General features: G+C 49.2%; 1 protein-coding gene across 12 annotated transcripts in view; it reads right to left on the minus strand.

The window, feature by feature from the left end:
- Nucleotides 1-16,582, minus strand: part of CACNA1B (calcium voltage-gated channel subunit alpha1 B) — a 505,489-nt gene that overhangs the window by 207,497 nt on the left and 281,410 nt on the right. For all 12 annotated transcript variants that reach the window (XM_068249170.1, XM_068249175.1, XM_068249173.1 and 9 more), the window contains exons 8-10: nt 5,898-6,013; nt 4,077-4,133; nt 3,605-3,694 (exon numbers count right to left, since the gene is read on the minus strand). In XM_068249170.1, the coding sequence (XP_068105271.1) occupies nt 3,605-3,694; nt 4,077-4,133; nt 5,898-6,013 (263 nt within the window). The remainder of the gene's footprint in view (nt 1-3,604; nt 3,695-4,076; nt 4,134-5,897; nt 6,014-16,582) is intronic.

A 16,582-nucleotide genomic window follows, 5' to 3' on the forward strand; every position in this document is an offset into this window, starting at 1 on the left:
AGTTTACAATCAGTACAGGCACAGAGTAACAGCTTATACTGTACATACTGGAGGTAGCAGAGATCAGCACACACTGCAGCTAGTTTACTATCAGTACAGGCACAGAGTCACCGCTTATACTGTACATACCGGGAGTAGCAGAGATCAGCACACACTGAAGCTAGTTTACTATCAGTACAGACACAGAGTAATAGCTTATACTGTACAAACTGGAGGCAGCAGAGGTCAGCACACGCTGCAGCTAGTTTACTATCAGTACAGGCACAGAGTAACAGCTTATACTGTACATACCGGGGGTAGCAGAGATTCCCAAACACTGCAGCTGGTTTACTATCAGTACAGACACAGAGTAATAGCTTATACTGTACATACTGGAGGCAGCAGAGGTCAGCACACGCTGCAGCTAGTTTACTATCAGTACAGGCACAGAGTAGCAGCTTATACTGTACATACCGGGGGTAGCAGAGATTCCCAAACACTGCAGCTAGTTTACTATCAGTACAGGCACAGAGTAAGAGCTTATACTGTACATACTGGGGGCAGCAGAGATCAGCACACACTGCAGCTAGTTTACTATCAGTACAGACACAGAGTAATAGCTTATACTGTACATACTGGGGGCAGCAGAGATCAGCACACACTGCAGCTAGTTTACTATCAGTACAGGCACAGAGTAACAGCTTATACTGTACATACTGGAGGTAGCAGAGGTCAGCACACACTGCAGCTAGTTTACTATCAGTACAGGCACAGAGTAACAGCTTGTACTGTACTTACTGGAGGTAGCAGAGATCAGCACACACTGCAGCTAGTTTACTATCAGTACAGGGGGAGAGTAACAGCTTATACTGTACATACTGGAGGCAGCAGAGATCAGCACACACTGCAGCTGGTTTACTATCAGTACAGGCACACAGTAACAGCTTATACTGTACATACTGGAGGCAGCAGGGATCAGCACATGCTGCAGCTAGTTTTACTATCAGTACAGGCACAGAGTAACAGCTTATACTGTACATACTGGAGGCAGCAGAGATCAGCACACACTGCAGCTAGTTTACAATCAGTACAGGCACAGAGTAACAGCTTATACTGTACATACTGGAGGTAGCAGAGATCAGCACACACTGCAGCTAGTTTACTATCAGTACAGGCACAGAGTCACCGCTTATACTGTACATACCGGGAGTAGCTGAGATCAGCACACACTGAAGCTAGTTTACTATCAGTACAGACACAGAGTAATAGCTTATACTGTACAAACTGGAGGCAGCAGAGGTCAGCACACGCTGCAGCTAGTTTACTATCAGTACAGGCACAGAGTAACAGCTTATACTGTACATACCGGGGGTAGCAGAGATTCCCAAACACTGCAGCTGGTTTACTATCAGTACAGACACAGAGTAATAGCTTATACTGTACATACTGGAGGCAGCAGAGGTCAGCACACGCTGCAGCTAGTTTACTATCAGTACAGGCACAGAGTAGCAGCTTATACTGTACATACCGGGGGTAGCAGAGATTCCCAAACACTGCAACTAGTTTACTATCAGTACAGGCACAGAGTAAGAGCTTATACTGTACATACTGGGGGCAGCAGAGATCAGCACACACTGCAGCTAGTTTACTATCAGTACAGACACAGAGTAATAGCTTATACTGTACATACTGGGGGCAGCAGAGATCAGCACACACTGCAGCTAGTTTACTATCAGTACAGGCACAGAGTAACAGCTTATACTGTACATACTGGAGGTAGCAGAGTTCAGCACACACTGCAGCTAGTTTACTATCAGTACAGGCACAGAGTAACAGCTTGTACTGTACTTACTGGAGGTAGCAGAGATCAGCACACACTGCAGCTAGTTTACTATCAGTACAGGCACAGAGTAACAGCTTATACTGTACTTACTGAATGCAACCGAAATAAACAAACAGTGCAGATAGTTTACTATCAGTACAGGCACAGAGTAACATTTATACTGTACATTCTGGGGTAGGCAGAGATCAGCACATGCTGTATCTAGTTTACTAACAGTACAGGCATGGATTAACCATTTGTACTGTACATACTGGAGGTAGCAGAGATCAGCACACACTGCAGATTGTTTACTATCAGTACAGGCACAGAGTAACAGCTTATACTGTACATACTGGAGGCAGCAGAGATCAGCACACACTGCAGCTTGATTACTATCAGTACAGGCACAGAGTAACAGCTTATAGTGTACATACTGCGGGTAGCAGAAATCAGAACACACTGCAGATAGTTTACCATCAGTACAGGCACAGAGTAACAGCTTATACTGTACATACTGCGGGTAGCAGAAATCAGCACACACTGCAGATAGTTTACTATCAGCACAGGCACAAAGTAACAGCTTATACTGTACATACTAGAGGCAGCAGAGATCAGCTCACACTGAAGCTAGTTTAACATCAGTACAGGCACAGAGTAACAGCTTATACTGTACATACTGGAGGCAGCAGAGATCAGCACACACTGCAGCTAGTTTACTATCAGTACAGAGGGAGAGTAACAGCTTATACTGTACATACTGGAGGCAGCAGAGATCAGCACACACTGCAGCTGGTTTACTATCAGTACAGGCACAGAGTAACAGCTTATACTGTACATACTGGGGGTAGCAGAGATCCGCACACGCTGCAGCTAGTTTACTATCAGTATAGGCACAGAGTAACAGCTTATACTGTAAATACTTGAGGAAGCAGAGATCAGCACACACTGCAGCTAGTTTACTATCAGTACAGGCACAGAGTAACAGCTTATACTGTACATACTGGAGACAGCAGTGATCAGCACACACTGCAGCTAGTTTACTATCAGTACAGGCACAGAGTAACAGCTTATACTGTACATACTGGAGGCAGCAGAGATCAGCACACACTGCAGCTAGTTTACTATCAGTACAGGCACAGAGCAACAGCTTATACTGTACATACTGGAGGCAGCAGGGATCAGCACATGCTGCAGCTAGTTTTACTATCAGTACAGGCACAGAGTAACAGCTTATACTGTACACACTGGAGGCAGCAGAGATCAGCACACACTGCAGCTTGATTACTATCAGTACAGGCACAGAGTAACAGCTTATAGTGTACATACTGCGGGTAGCAGAAATCAGAACACACTGCAGATAGTTTACCATCAGTACAGGCACAGAGTAACAGCTTATACTGTACATACTGCGGGTAGCAGAAATCAGCACACACTGCAGATAGTTTACTATCAGCACAGGCACAGAGTAACAGCTTATACTGTACATACTGGAGGCAGCAGAGATCAGCACACACTGCAGCTAGTTTACTTTCAGTACAGGCACATAGTAACAGCTTATACTGTACATACTGAAGGCAGCAGAGATCAGCACATGCTGCAGCTAGTTTACTATCAGTACAGGCACAGAGTAGCAGCTTATACTGCACATACTGGAGGCAGCAGAGATCATCACACCCTGCAGCTAGTTTACTATCAGTAAAGGGCAAAACATACTTCTCAGGTTAAATAATGTTTTGTGTAAGTTTGCTTGCACAGACTAGATACTGACCCTGCAGCCTCCATATCACACGCTCAGTGACTTACCTACGGAGCAGATATCGGTGAAGTGATCTTCGCCCTCCTCGGCGTGTATTAGGTCGTTTTTGCTCTTCTTGATGGTGGCGCGTTTCAGCACTGGGGAGAGAAGAGAGGTGATTGGCTGCAGGATGTGAAACCATAAAATGATGGGGAAATAATGTATGCAAAGGAGCTCTGACCAGGACAAAAATCATCCGACTCCGACTCCAGGTATCCAAAAACTGCTCTGACTCCTCAACCCTGGTTCTGAGCAGGGCCGAATATTACGACAAACATTTATAGAGAAGTACACTAAATACTTACAATTCCTACAGATCTTTGTCTTACATATTTAAATATTTACATTTTTAAAAACACATTTTTGTAATATTTTTCTATTAGGAATATCTAAAACCTTATAGATAAAGCGTTTTGTTTTTTGACAGACTACTAGAGATTTCTCTGGAAATAATATCTCTGGTGAAAATAATTCGCTTACCGTCCAACGGCGATTTCTCCTCGGCGTTCTTATCCTCCTCGGCCAGCATGACTTCCTCTGCAAACCAAACACGTCAGTAAATGGGGCGTAACAACCATCTGTATCATTTATCACAAGTGAAGAGCGCAAATATTGCATAACTGTAATTCTGCAGCGTAATCTGGAATTACAGCGCAAAGTCGAAATGCGAAATCTATGAAAAATCGTTATTAATTCTATTGTAACTGTATCAGGAACTGTAATTTCATACCGACTTTAGCAGCTCCTATACATGCTACCGTCACCAAAAGGGGTATAATGTGAACAAGTTAAAAAATATATATATTCAAAAAGACCTTGTAATTTTTGAGAAAATCCATTTTAAAAATTCAAAGGAAAAATGTTTTTTTTTTTGCTGTACAAAATATTTAACCAAGTTAAAAAAACATTTTTCCTTAGAATTTTTTTTGACTGCCTTTTATCACTTTGTTCCCAGTCTTACACTTAAAGGACTTATGAGGCAAAAAAGACCTAAAAAGTTAAATACCTTTTAGGTCTTTTTGCAGATAATATCCACGCGATCCACTGTTGCGTGGATCGGGGGGAGGCCCTAGAGCTGCGCAGCCGCACTCGCGCATATGCGGACTGCGCAGCGGCGGCCAGCTCCGGCGGCCATCTTTGTGGAGGAGGAAGAGCCCAACCCGGGCTGGGGGGTCGGGACCGGCCGGGGGGCACATTGAGCTGCGGGGACCCGGCGGAACGGCACGGAGGGCGCGGACGGCGCCCTCTGTGCATTGCTATTACATGCAGGTATTTAACTTTTTAGGTCTTTTTCGCCTCGTAAGTCCTTTAACTCACGCAGCAATTTTGTTGATGATGACATTTATGGGGTCTTTGCTAATGGATTACACAAAATCGATTGAATTTCCAAATCATAATTACGTTCAGGGCCGGCGCTACCATAGAGGCAAAGGAGGCAGCTGCCCCAGGGCCCCAGAGCTTGTAGGGCCCCCAGTGGCTACAAGAGGAAAACATTTTTTTCAAATCGGCCTTATAGTTTTTGAGAAAATCGATTTTAAAGTTTCAAAGGAAAAAAAATACACATTTAAAAACCTGCCGACTTTAATGGTTAATAGCAAATCCACCTTAAATGCTAGAAACCCTAAATTTGCAGGATATGTTAAGGAGATCATTGGGAATAAGAAGAAAAAACAATTTTTCAAAAAGACCTTATAGTTTTTGAGAAAATCGATTTTAAAGTTTCGAAGGAAAAAAGTATACTTTTAAATGCGGTAAATGTCACTTTTAGTAGCAAACCTAACGGTAATGTAATTTTACATGTATCAAACGAAAGCGCAATAAATTTCCTGACGGGGTTTCCAGGGGGTCTATACGCAGCCGCAGCACTTTTTCCAGGGATCGCTATACAGCCGCAATATGGCTGTATGAGGATCCCTGGCATTTTTTCCTATTTTCCCAATTTTTTTTTATGTTTCGAGTGTGGGAATTTTTTTTTTTTTAATTATGTGGGGTCCCCCCACCTGAAACTTTTTAACCCCTTGTCACCCATGCAGGCTGGGATAGCCAGAATGTGGAGCTCTGACCGATTGGGGCTTCACACCCTGACTATACCAGCTGCAAAAAAGATCCCCTAATGCCGATTTTTGTTCCGGGGTATCTGTTGGAGGCCCCCCCAGGTTTATTTTGCCCCATTGTTGCTTAAACCGGCCCTGATTACGTGTGGCCATAAATGTGAAATTGTGCGGGAAATTTCGCTGAATCATAATTTGCAGATTCTGATCATCGATATCTGTCAGTGAGGAGATGATGGAGGCCACTGACCTGCTTTGAAAATCCACTCCAGATAGCCGTTGAGCTCCCGCTCGATCTGCTGCTGGCGTCGGAGTTTGAGGAAGGCGCGGCGGTTCTCCACCCGCTCACGTTCTTTGGCGAACTCCCTAGAAGAGAGAAGCAGAAGCCTTGCATGAGATACTGGGACCATTTATCAAAGGTTGTCCATCATTATCGGGTGGCCGATCTATCACTCCAGCAAGCAGGAAGAAGATTAACTGCACCACCTCTGTCCATCTTCCTCACTTCTGCCTTCTAGTGAAAACCCCTTACAGGTCTCAACATGTTTAAAGGTTGATATATATATATATATATATATAATTATCAACTGAAATTAAATGTATCAACCCGGGGGTGGGGGGGGGGGGGGCGGCTGAATTTGGAGTCACCCTCAAAATTAAAGTGGATAAAAAACTACAGGCTGATCCAACTTTGATGTAAAGTCCTTAAAAAAAGTTAAAGTGAGGCTCAGTAGTGTGTGTGACCTCCCTACAAGGCCTGGGCATGCTTCTGATGAGGTGGCGGATGGTCTCCTGAGGGATCTCCTCCCAGACATGGAATAAACCATGCACCATCTCCTGGACAATCTGTGGTCCAACGTGACGTTGGTGGATGAAGCGAGACATGATGTCCCAGATGTGCTCAGTTGGATTCAGGTCTGGGGAAGGGGCGGGACCAGTCCACAGCATCAATGCCCTCGTCTTATAGGAAATGCTGACACACTCCAGCCACATGAGGTCCAGCATTGTCTTGCATTAGGAGGAGCCCCGGACCAACTGAACCAGCATATGGTGTCACAAGGGGTCTGAGGATCTCACCTCGGTACCTAATGGCAGTCAGGCCACCTCTGGTGAGCACATGGAGGGCTGTGCGGCCCCCACAGAAATGCCACCCCGCACCATTACTGACCCACTCCCAAATCGGTCATGCTGGAGGCTGTTGCAGACAGCAGAATCTTCCCCATGGTGTCTCCAGACTCTGTCACGTCTGTCACATGTGCTCAGTGTGAACCTGCTTTCTTCTGTGATGAGAACAGGGCGCCAGTGGCAAATTTGCAGATCTTGATGTTCTCTGGCAAATGCCAAAAATCCTGCATAGTGTTGAGCTGTGAACACAACCGCCACCTGTGAACATTGGGCTGCTCATCAGGATTCCGGATATCCGGGTAACCCGGATATCCGAACTTTTTACGCTTTTTTAAAAATCTGGCTAGCTATCTGCGGATATTTCGGCGCATAACGCGGATATCCGCGGATATTGCAGATATCCGGATCTGAAATACTGTAACTAAGGAGATGACGTCCTGGAGCCAATCAGAGGGCTCCCAGCAGAAGCCCTAGCAACCAATCACAGAGGGGAACACTGGCCAGCCCCACCTGATCTCATTGAGCCAATCACAGGGCTCCCAGCCTAAACCCTGGCACCCAATCATAGAAAGGAACACTGGCCAGCCCCTCCTGTATAATAAGTAGGGCTGCCATGATGAGACATATATTAGCTTGCTGAATGCTCACTGAGAGACATGCTCCAGTGCTGCTGGCCTAGCAAGGGGTGTACACAGTGATAAACCTAAAGCTGTTCAGTGATTAACCCCTTCACTATCACTACACTATTGTTAAATCGTTAATTAACTTGATTGATGTCACTGTATTTCAGTCAGAGTGTGTGCTCCAGTGCTGCTGGCCTAGCAGTGATAAACCGAAAGCTGTTCAGTGATTAAGACCTTCACTACTATCACTACACTGTTGTTAAATCATTAATTAGCTTGATGTCATTTGTGTGACAGTCAGAGTGTGTGCTGCAGGCAGCTGCTATGTGTCTGTGTGCTGTGCACAGACCAGGCCAGCTGCTGCCTGCTGGCCAGCTATTAGCCTTAGGTATAGGTTAGGGATTAGGGGATAGGATTACTGTGTTATTGTGTAGTCAGTACTGTAGTACTGCAGTCAGTGTGCTAGTAGTTGTTAGAGTAGTAGTACTACTGTGTTAGCTTTCTACAGAAGTGCTGTGCTGCTGAGCAGTGCCAGTGTGACAGTTAGTGTGCACTAGTGTCTTCTCCTCTGCTGTCTGACTGTCACTCGGCACTTGCCAAGTGCCAAGTGATACGTGCCAATTGCCACGTGCCACGTCTGGCTTGCTCCTGGCAGACGTTACACCTGCTGCTGCTGCATTGCCTTGCTCCTGCTGCCTTTGCTGCTCCCACTGCCAGGGTGCCACAGGCCACTGCTGCTGTGCTGATACCAGTGGCGGCTCCAGGAATTTTTTTAGGGGGTGCTATGCAGGTGCTGGACCAATTTCCGGGGGAGCTGACGACCTGCGGCGCGCGAAGCGGCAAAAAAATGGGCGTGGTCATGACCGGATGAGGGCGGGGCTAACTGTAATTTAAAGTGAACCCAGGGTGAGAGTGATATGGTGGCTGCCATATTTATTTCCTTTTAAACAATTCTAGTTGCCTGGCAGCCCTGCTGATCTATTTGGCTGTAGTAGTGAACTGAATTACACAGAAACAAGCATGCAGCTAATCTTGTCAGTTCTGACAATATTGTCAGAAACCCCTGACCTGCTGCATGCTTGTTCAGGGTCTATGGTTGAGAGAATTAGAGGCAGAGGACCAACACGGCAGCCAGGCAGCTGGTATTACTTAAAAGGAGATAAATATGGCAGCCTCAATATTATTCTCACCTCAGGTTCCCTTTAAAAGTGCAACGCAAAGACAGAGGGCCCAAGTTTTGGTGACCCTTTCCCCAGAAAATTCACATAATTGTGCAGGTTTTCTCAAGAAAATACACATAATGTGAGCAGATTTGAACAAAAAACATGTTCAATAACCCCAATATGCACAATCCGTAGCAGATATGGCCCCAATATGCACAATCGTTAGCAGATCTGGCCCCAATATGCACAATCGTTAGCAGATCTGGCCCCAATATGCACAATCGTTAGCAGATATGGCCCCAATATGCACAATCGGTAGCAGATATGGCCCCAATATGCACAATCGGTAGCAGATATGGCCCCAATATGCACAATCGGTAGCAGATATGACCCCAATACGCACAATCCTTCCTCAGCAGTTTTGACCACAATCAGCACCACCTGAAAAAGAAAAGAAAAACCCATTTACTCACCTACAGCCAGAAGACCTTCTTTCCCGACCTCCTGTCCCGACCTCCTTGTGGAGCGAAGCGCCCGCGCGCCCACGATCCTCTTCCTTCCCGACGTCACGAGACTTCCTGCCTGCATGCTGAGAGCAGGGCTACGGGAAAATGGCCGCCCGAAGCCATGCACTGCAGACTCGAAGTCTGCAGAGCAGGGCTTCGGGCGGCCATCTTACCATAGCCCTGCCTGCTGCTCCGGGCTGCCGCTGTGTGAACTGACTTGGTGTCTTTTAGACGCCTGAAGTCAGTTCACTCCATGAGGTGCTTTGGTGGTGCTTGGACAACTCTAGGGGGTGCTCGAGCACCCCCCTGGCGCCGCCCCTGGCTGATACCACCTATATTTAACCCAAAACACAATTGCTGTGTAATTTTTTTGGAGGTGTCTTGGCTGAAAACTGTCATGTCCCAGTTGTGCTGTTGGACTTCGGACACAATGGGCTTGATTCACAAAGCGGTGCTAACTGTTAGCACGCCTGTGAAAACCCCCTTAGCACGTCTAAACGAGCTTTTCGCGCGTAAAACTTTATGCGCGCAAAAAACTTTATGCGCGTAAAACTTTACGCGCGCACTGCACAGAGCGCAGGGGCGCTCTGCGCGAAGTGCCCATTGAAGCCTATAGGACTTAGCGCGCATAAGACTTTGCACGCGTAAAACTGAGAAATCCGGTGCTAACCTACTTAGCACCCTGGTTAGCACGCCTAAAGACTTTAGACGTGCTAAGTAGGTTAGCACCACTTTGTGAATCAAGCCCAGCGTGGGCTGCATGACTGCTGTCTGAAACCTAGTCCTGATGTTAATTTACAGACATTTTTTTGGGGGGGGGGGGGGACTTTAAGTCCCCACATCATCAATTAGTGTTTCCCTTTATAAAATAATGTTGCTACATGCCTCATATACCCTAAAAAACATTTTTAAAGCAATTTAAAGGCCACTTCCGTTTTTTCTATTCGAAAATCCGAATTTGCCCGGATATCCCGGACACTAGGGTAGGATATCCGATCCGGATCAGAACATTTTGAACTCGGATATCCGACCCGGATCGGATATCTGGGTATTTTGAAAAGGGGTATCCGAGCAGCACTAGTCATCAGCTCAACTCAACCTCTGCTCTAAGCTAGAGTGACCAGGTTTTTGTGGGTCCAAACTGGGAGGGGGAGCGGCGAGTGGGGAGGACTGAGGAGCGCGCAGCGACGAAGACTGGGGTGGGGGGGGGGGGGGCTCGCGGTGAAAAATGGGCGTGGCCATGACATTGTATGGGCAGAGCTAACTTAATGATGTAACAGCGAGACATAAGAAAGCAGTGTTTACGCCATGATGTGAACAAACGAGACTTTGCATCATGGGTGTGCAGAAACTGTGTGATGCTAATAGTATACCGTAACCACAAAGCAGCAAACATAGCCATCTATGACCATTAAATAATAAATGCAGTAACAGTTACCCCGGACACCAGAAAATAAACGCAATGGGCAACATGTCAGCACAAAATAAACGCAATGCGGGCAACATGTCAGTACAAAATAAACGCAATGCGGGCAAACATTTCACAAGAAAATTAACGCAATGCGGGCAAACATTTACCCAGAAAAGAAACGCAATGCGGGCAAACATTTCGCCAGAAAATAAACGCAATGCGGGCAAACATTTCCCCAGAAAATTAACGCAATGCAGGCAAACATTTACCCAGAAAAGAAACGCAATGCGGGCAAACATTTCACCAGAAAATAAATGCAATGCGGGCAAACATTTCACCAGAAAAGAAACGCAATGCGGGCAAACATTTCACCAGAAAAGAAACGCAATGCGGGCAAACATTTCACCAGAAAAGAAACGCAATGCGGGCAAACATTTCACCAGAAAAGAAACGCAATGCGGGCAAACATTTCACCAGAAAAGAAACGCAATGCGGGCAAACATTTCACCAGAAAAGAAACGCAATGCGGGCAAACATTTCACCAGAAAAGAAACGCAATGCGGGCAAACATTTCACCAGAAAAGAAACGCAATGCGGGCAAACATTTCACCAGAAAAGAAACGCAATGCGGGCAAACATTTCACCAGAAAAGAAACGCAATGCGGGCAAACATTTCACCAGAAAAGAAACGCAATGCGGGCAAAGTTCACCTGGAAAAGAAAGCATTTACTCACCTGGCAGAAGTCTCCGGCCTCTGGCGCGCTGCTCCCGGGACCTCCTTCCTCCTCCTGCAGAGTTCCGCACTGACAGGGCTACGGCAAGATGGCGCCCGAAGCCCTGTACTGGAGGCACATATAGTCTCCAGTACAGGGCTTCGGCAGCCATCTGGAACACCAGAAGACAATAAGGAGGCTGGAGCGGGGCTGCAGGCAATGAACTGGCACGGCGTCTATAGACGCCGCTGCCAGTTCATGAGAATAGAGTGGCCAGAGTCCTGAGGCCGGGACGTCCCGCTGCTGAAAGCGGGACGTTTCCCGGGACCTCATGCTGCCTGGGACAGCGGACCCCAAATCCGGGACGCGTCCCGGGCAATCCGGGACGTCTGGTCACTCTATGTAAGCAGAAATGTGCAGAGAAGCACCGGCCCTGCATTCTTTCATCTTGCCCCACCCTGCTATTTTTTCAAGCCACCCGGCTGGATAAAATGTATAGGGAGAACACTGCATACCACCCTCATGGAGTCTGTTTCTGACCAATTGAGCAGACACATGCACATTTGTGACCCGCTGGAGGTCATTGTGCAGGGCTCTGGCAGTGCTCCTCCTGTTCCTCCTTGCACAAACGCGGAGGTAGCGGTCCTGCTGCTGGGTTGTTGCCCTGCTACGGCCTCCGTCATGTCTCCTGATGTACTGGCCTGTCTCCTGGTAGCGCCTCCATGCTCTGGACATTACACTGACAGTGATGCTCATCCGAGCTAGGATATCCGAGATATTTGGATATCCTAGCTCTTTTTTCACTATTCGAGCTCGAATACCGAGCTTGAATAGTATTAGCTATCCGGGCTGTGCTATCCGAGCGCACTCGGATAGCAATCAGCTATCCGGAGATATCCTAGCTATCCGAGCTCGGATAGCGTCACGCCAGACGTCACCTCGAGTCCTCACAAGCGAATCAGAGGGCTCCCAGCCCTCTGACTGCAGCCAATCACAGAGGGGGAGTCTGGCCAAGCCCCCCTCTATAAATAGCGGGCGCCATGTTGCCTCACTCGTCCTGCTTGTGACTTACTGACTGATTGTACTGAGAGAACTGCTCCAGTGCTTTTTGTCTGTGTGCAAGTGCATTTCCATTGCTCTAAACCAAGCGTTTTTACACTCCAACACTTGATATTCACCTGTATTGCTTTGTATTGTTGATAGATTGTATTTTAGGCAGTTTAGTTAGTGTGATTAGGGACTAGGGAGGGAGACTGTCACTGGTGTTGCTGCAGCTGCAGCAGCTAGGCCCCGTGCCTAGGCAAGGCAGCCTGCCCTGCTCTGTGCTCTAGTCTCTAGTTACCTGTGCTCTCACCTGTCCTACTCTACTGTACTACTTCTGTGTTAGATAGATTATTGTACTATTTTGTAGTTAGCAAGGCCCAGCTTTACTGCTATACCTGTCCTGTATCTGCTCTCTGTAATCTAGTCACACCTGTTCTATTGTTTAGCTAGATTCTTCTATTGTTTAGTTAGTAATGTAGTGTACTGTACTCTAGTCTGTGTATAGGGACCGTCCGTCACCGCGTTACCGAGGGTCTTTGTGTGCGCACTGCATGTCTGCGCTGTCCGCATCCTCTCGTTAGTGCTACACCCGTCCTATTGTTTATATTACTTGTATTGTGTATTCGCTGAATTGTACTGTAGTCTGTGTATAGGGACACCGTCAGTCAGCGTCAGCTAGGGTCTTTGTGTGCACACTGCGCACTCTCTCGTTAGCGCTACACCGATCTCTGCTGTAGAGTACACCTGTCCGTCACCTCACACACCCACCACCACCAGTCCCACCCCATTAAAGTACCCCACTTGTCCCACCCGCCTTTACATACATAACTTTTTTTTAAATTTGTATAATATTAAAAATATACGATGTCTGGCACTGGCAGCCGCGGTCTGGGCAGGGGCAGCAAGGGCAGCAAGGGCATCGGCAAGACAGGAGGTCATGGCAGCCGCGCCACCACCACCACCATGCACAGTTCTGCGTCTGCACCAGTGGCTATTCCGCCATTAGCCATTGGCTGTGGACGCCTTGGCCGCCCAACAGCTGGGAGTCACGCTGCAGAGACACAGCAGCAGCAGCAGCGTGTGGCGCAGATGTTCCTCCCACCGCCAGGTCGTAGCCGTCCTATTGAGGAGAAGGACGCAGACTCTGTGGTGGAACTGATAGTGGATAAGCAGGCCACCATTAGCTCTGGAACCGAGTCCTCCACCCCCGCCACCACTCCTGTTCGCAAGAGCAGCAGCAGCCGCCCAGCACTGCCTGGGGAGGAGGAGGAGTGCAGTTCTCCAGCCCCAGCGGGAAACACCAGCACCTTGTCACTCAGCGCCTTCTTATCCCCAAGCACAGCGAGGCTATGGAGTGCTGTTGCTACAGAATTGGAGGAGGAAGAAATGCTGATGGGCACTTTGGGGGATGATGCTTTGGACAGTCAGACAGTGGTGAGTGTCCATCAGCCCATGCATGCAGAAGGGGAGTTTGTGGGGTCATCCCAGCAGGACATGTTTGCGGAGGGGGAGGATGATGATGACAGGGTGAAGGACAGAGACTGGGTGGCAGATCCTGGGGATGTCATCAGCTCTGAGGAGGAGGAGGAGGATGCGTCTGCGGGCCTTGCTAGAAGGATCAGCATCGCAGGCATGGGCAGGATCACAAGTGGGCGTGGTATGCAGGCCACACAGCGTGCTGATCCGGAGACGAGTTCTGCCAGTGCCACCACCGGCCGCACCAAGAACCCGCCCCCCCCCCCCCCCCCAACCACCACAGGGAGACCAGCGGCAGCAGCACCTTCGAGCCGAAGGGGAAACTTCACCTCCCCAATTTGGATTTTTTTCAGCCTGCCATATGTGGATTGCAAGTATGCCACCTGCAACCAGTGCCGCCAGCAGCTCAGCAGAGGGAAGGAACCCTCTGCGTACGGCACCACCTCTCTGGTCAACCATCTTGCAGGGAAACACTTTCATGAGCATGAGGAGTTCGTGAAGTTGAAGGAAGCTGGCAGTGGCAGACCCGCCACCACTGCGAAGCCGTCGGCAGCAGCCACCCGCCCTCCTCCACCTCCTCCAGCAGCACCAGCAGGAGTGCGTCAGCAACGCACTGCTCCTCCTCCCTCTGCAACTCCTGCCGCCGACACTGAGGCCTGTTCTGGCAGCCAGTCCTCAGTGGCCTCCTCTGCTCCCTCCACTGATTCCCGTGCCAGCAAAAGGCGTCGCCAGACCCTGCTCAGCGACACCTTCCAGGGGGTGGTCAGGGTTCTGCCTCCCAGCAGCCGTCGCGTGCGTCAGCTGAACGGCTTGCTGGCACTGGCCATGTGCTCCCAACTTCTGCCTTACTCCCGTGTGCAGGAGGGGAGTGACATGCGTGCGCTCCTGATGTGCGCAGCCCCCGATTGGCCAATCCCCAGCCGACATTTTTTTTGCACGCTCGGCCATCCCTGCACTTCACCGCTCTGTGATGGCCAATGTCGGGAAAGGGCTGGATCACGCGGTGGGTCAACGGGTCCACGTCACCATGGACTCGTAGAGCAGCCGGTTTGGGACAGGCTGCTATCTGTCCTTCACTGCGCATTGGGTCAGCTTGGTGGAAGGGGGTGAGGAGGGGGGAGCAGCATCGGGTACTGTCAGAGCAGCAACAGCAGCAACAACGCAGTGGGTGGTGCCACCATGCAGGGTCAGCGGAATTGCAGCAGGTTCCTCTGATCCGCTTCCATCCTCCGGCACACCAGCCCAAACCCCCCGCCTCAGCAGCAGCGTGAAGCCCCGCCACTGCCAAGCGCTGCTGGAATTGGTCAGCCTGGGGAAGACCAAACTGACGGCGAACCACGTCCTGGCCAAACTCCGAGAGCAGGAGAGGAATTGGCTGACCCCCAGAGACCTCAGAGTCGGAGAGGTGGTTTCCGACAATGGGGCAAACCTGGTTGCTGCCATCAGCAGGGGAGACCTGACCCACATCCCCTGCCTGGCGCACGTCCTGAACCTGGTAGTCCAAAAGTTCCTGCGGACCTACCAGGGAATGGACCGACTCCTTGAGGCGGCAAGGAAGGTTGTGCGTCATTTCCGGCACTCGGCTGCAGCCGTAGCGAGCCTGGAAGAGGTGCAGAAGGAACTGCACCTGCCACAGCACCGGCTCATGATCGATGATCGATCCAACTCACTGGAACTCCACCCTGGCGATGTTGGAGTGTCTGGTTGAACAGAGGCAGGCTGTCAGCCAGTACGTTGCACGAGCAACAGTTGCCGCCACCACCAACCTCCCTTCCATCATCTCCATGGAGGACTGGGGGCACATGCAGCAGGTGTGCTCAGTCCTGGCACCCTTTCTGCAGGACAATAACATGGTAAGCAGGGACCATGCGATGGTGTGCGAGTGAGTCCCCTTGGTGTGTGTGCTGGACAGGGCCCTGTATGCACTGCTGGAAGAGGGAGCGGCAGCCTTGGACCAGCAGGAGCTGCAGGCAGCTTCACAGGCCACCTCTGAGGAGGAGGGCTTGGGTGGAAGGCGAATTCCTGGCCCCTGTTGTCGTCGAGAGGGGGACATGAAGTGGCACACGCACATTACACCTGCTGCTGCTGTATTTCTTCCCGCTGTCTGTGTCTCCACTGCCAGGGAACACATTAAAAGGTGCTGCTGCCCATGCGCCACCAGCTATTTACGCTCAAAAATAGCTGCACTATTTTGAAAAAAAAAATTTTTTAAATTATTTTAGAGGTGTCCGGGTTGAAAACTGTGCTGTCCCAATTGTGTATTGGACACAATGTGGGCTTCACGACCGCTGTCTGGAACCTCATGGTGTTCATTTACGGCCCTGGAACCACCGCTAGGACCCAGGGCCTATTATCTCTCGCTGCCTGCCCTCCTGCCTGCTGCCAGTCTGCCACACACTCAACCTCCTCACACTGCCTGTTGCTGTATTTCCTCCTGCTGTCTGTATGTTTCCACTGCCAGGGAACACATTACAAGGTGCTGCTGCCCATGCGCCACCAGCTATTTACGCTCACAAATAGCTGCATTATTTTGAAAAAAAAAATTAAATTATTTTAGAGGTGTCCGGGTTGAAAACTGTGCTGTCCCAATTATGTATTGGACACAATGTGGGCTTCACGACCGCTGTCTGGAACCTCATGATGTTCATTTACGGCCCTGGTACCACGGCTAGGAACCAGGGCCTATTATGTCAGTCACATCACACTGCCTGACACACACTACTCCTCCTCCTGTAGCTGCATTAAGCTTCTGCTGTCTGTGTCTGCTACCACTGCCAGGGAGAACAGAAGAAGAACTATTTTCTGCTGCCACCCACTCTCCTACCAGCTATTACCACACTACAATAGCTGCAACTACTTCCTCCTCCTGCTGAT

Source organism: Hyperolius riggenbachi, chromosome 8, assembly GCF_040937935.1.
Source record: "Hyperolius riggenbachi isolate aHypRig1 chromosome 8, aHypRig1.pri, whole genome shotgun sequence".
NCBI classification, from domain to species: domain Eukaryota; kingdom Metazoa; phylum Chordata; class Amphibia; order Anura; family Hyperoliidae; genus Hyperolius; species Hyperolius riggenbachi.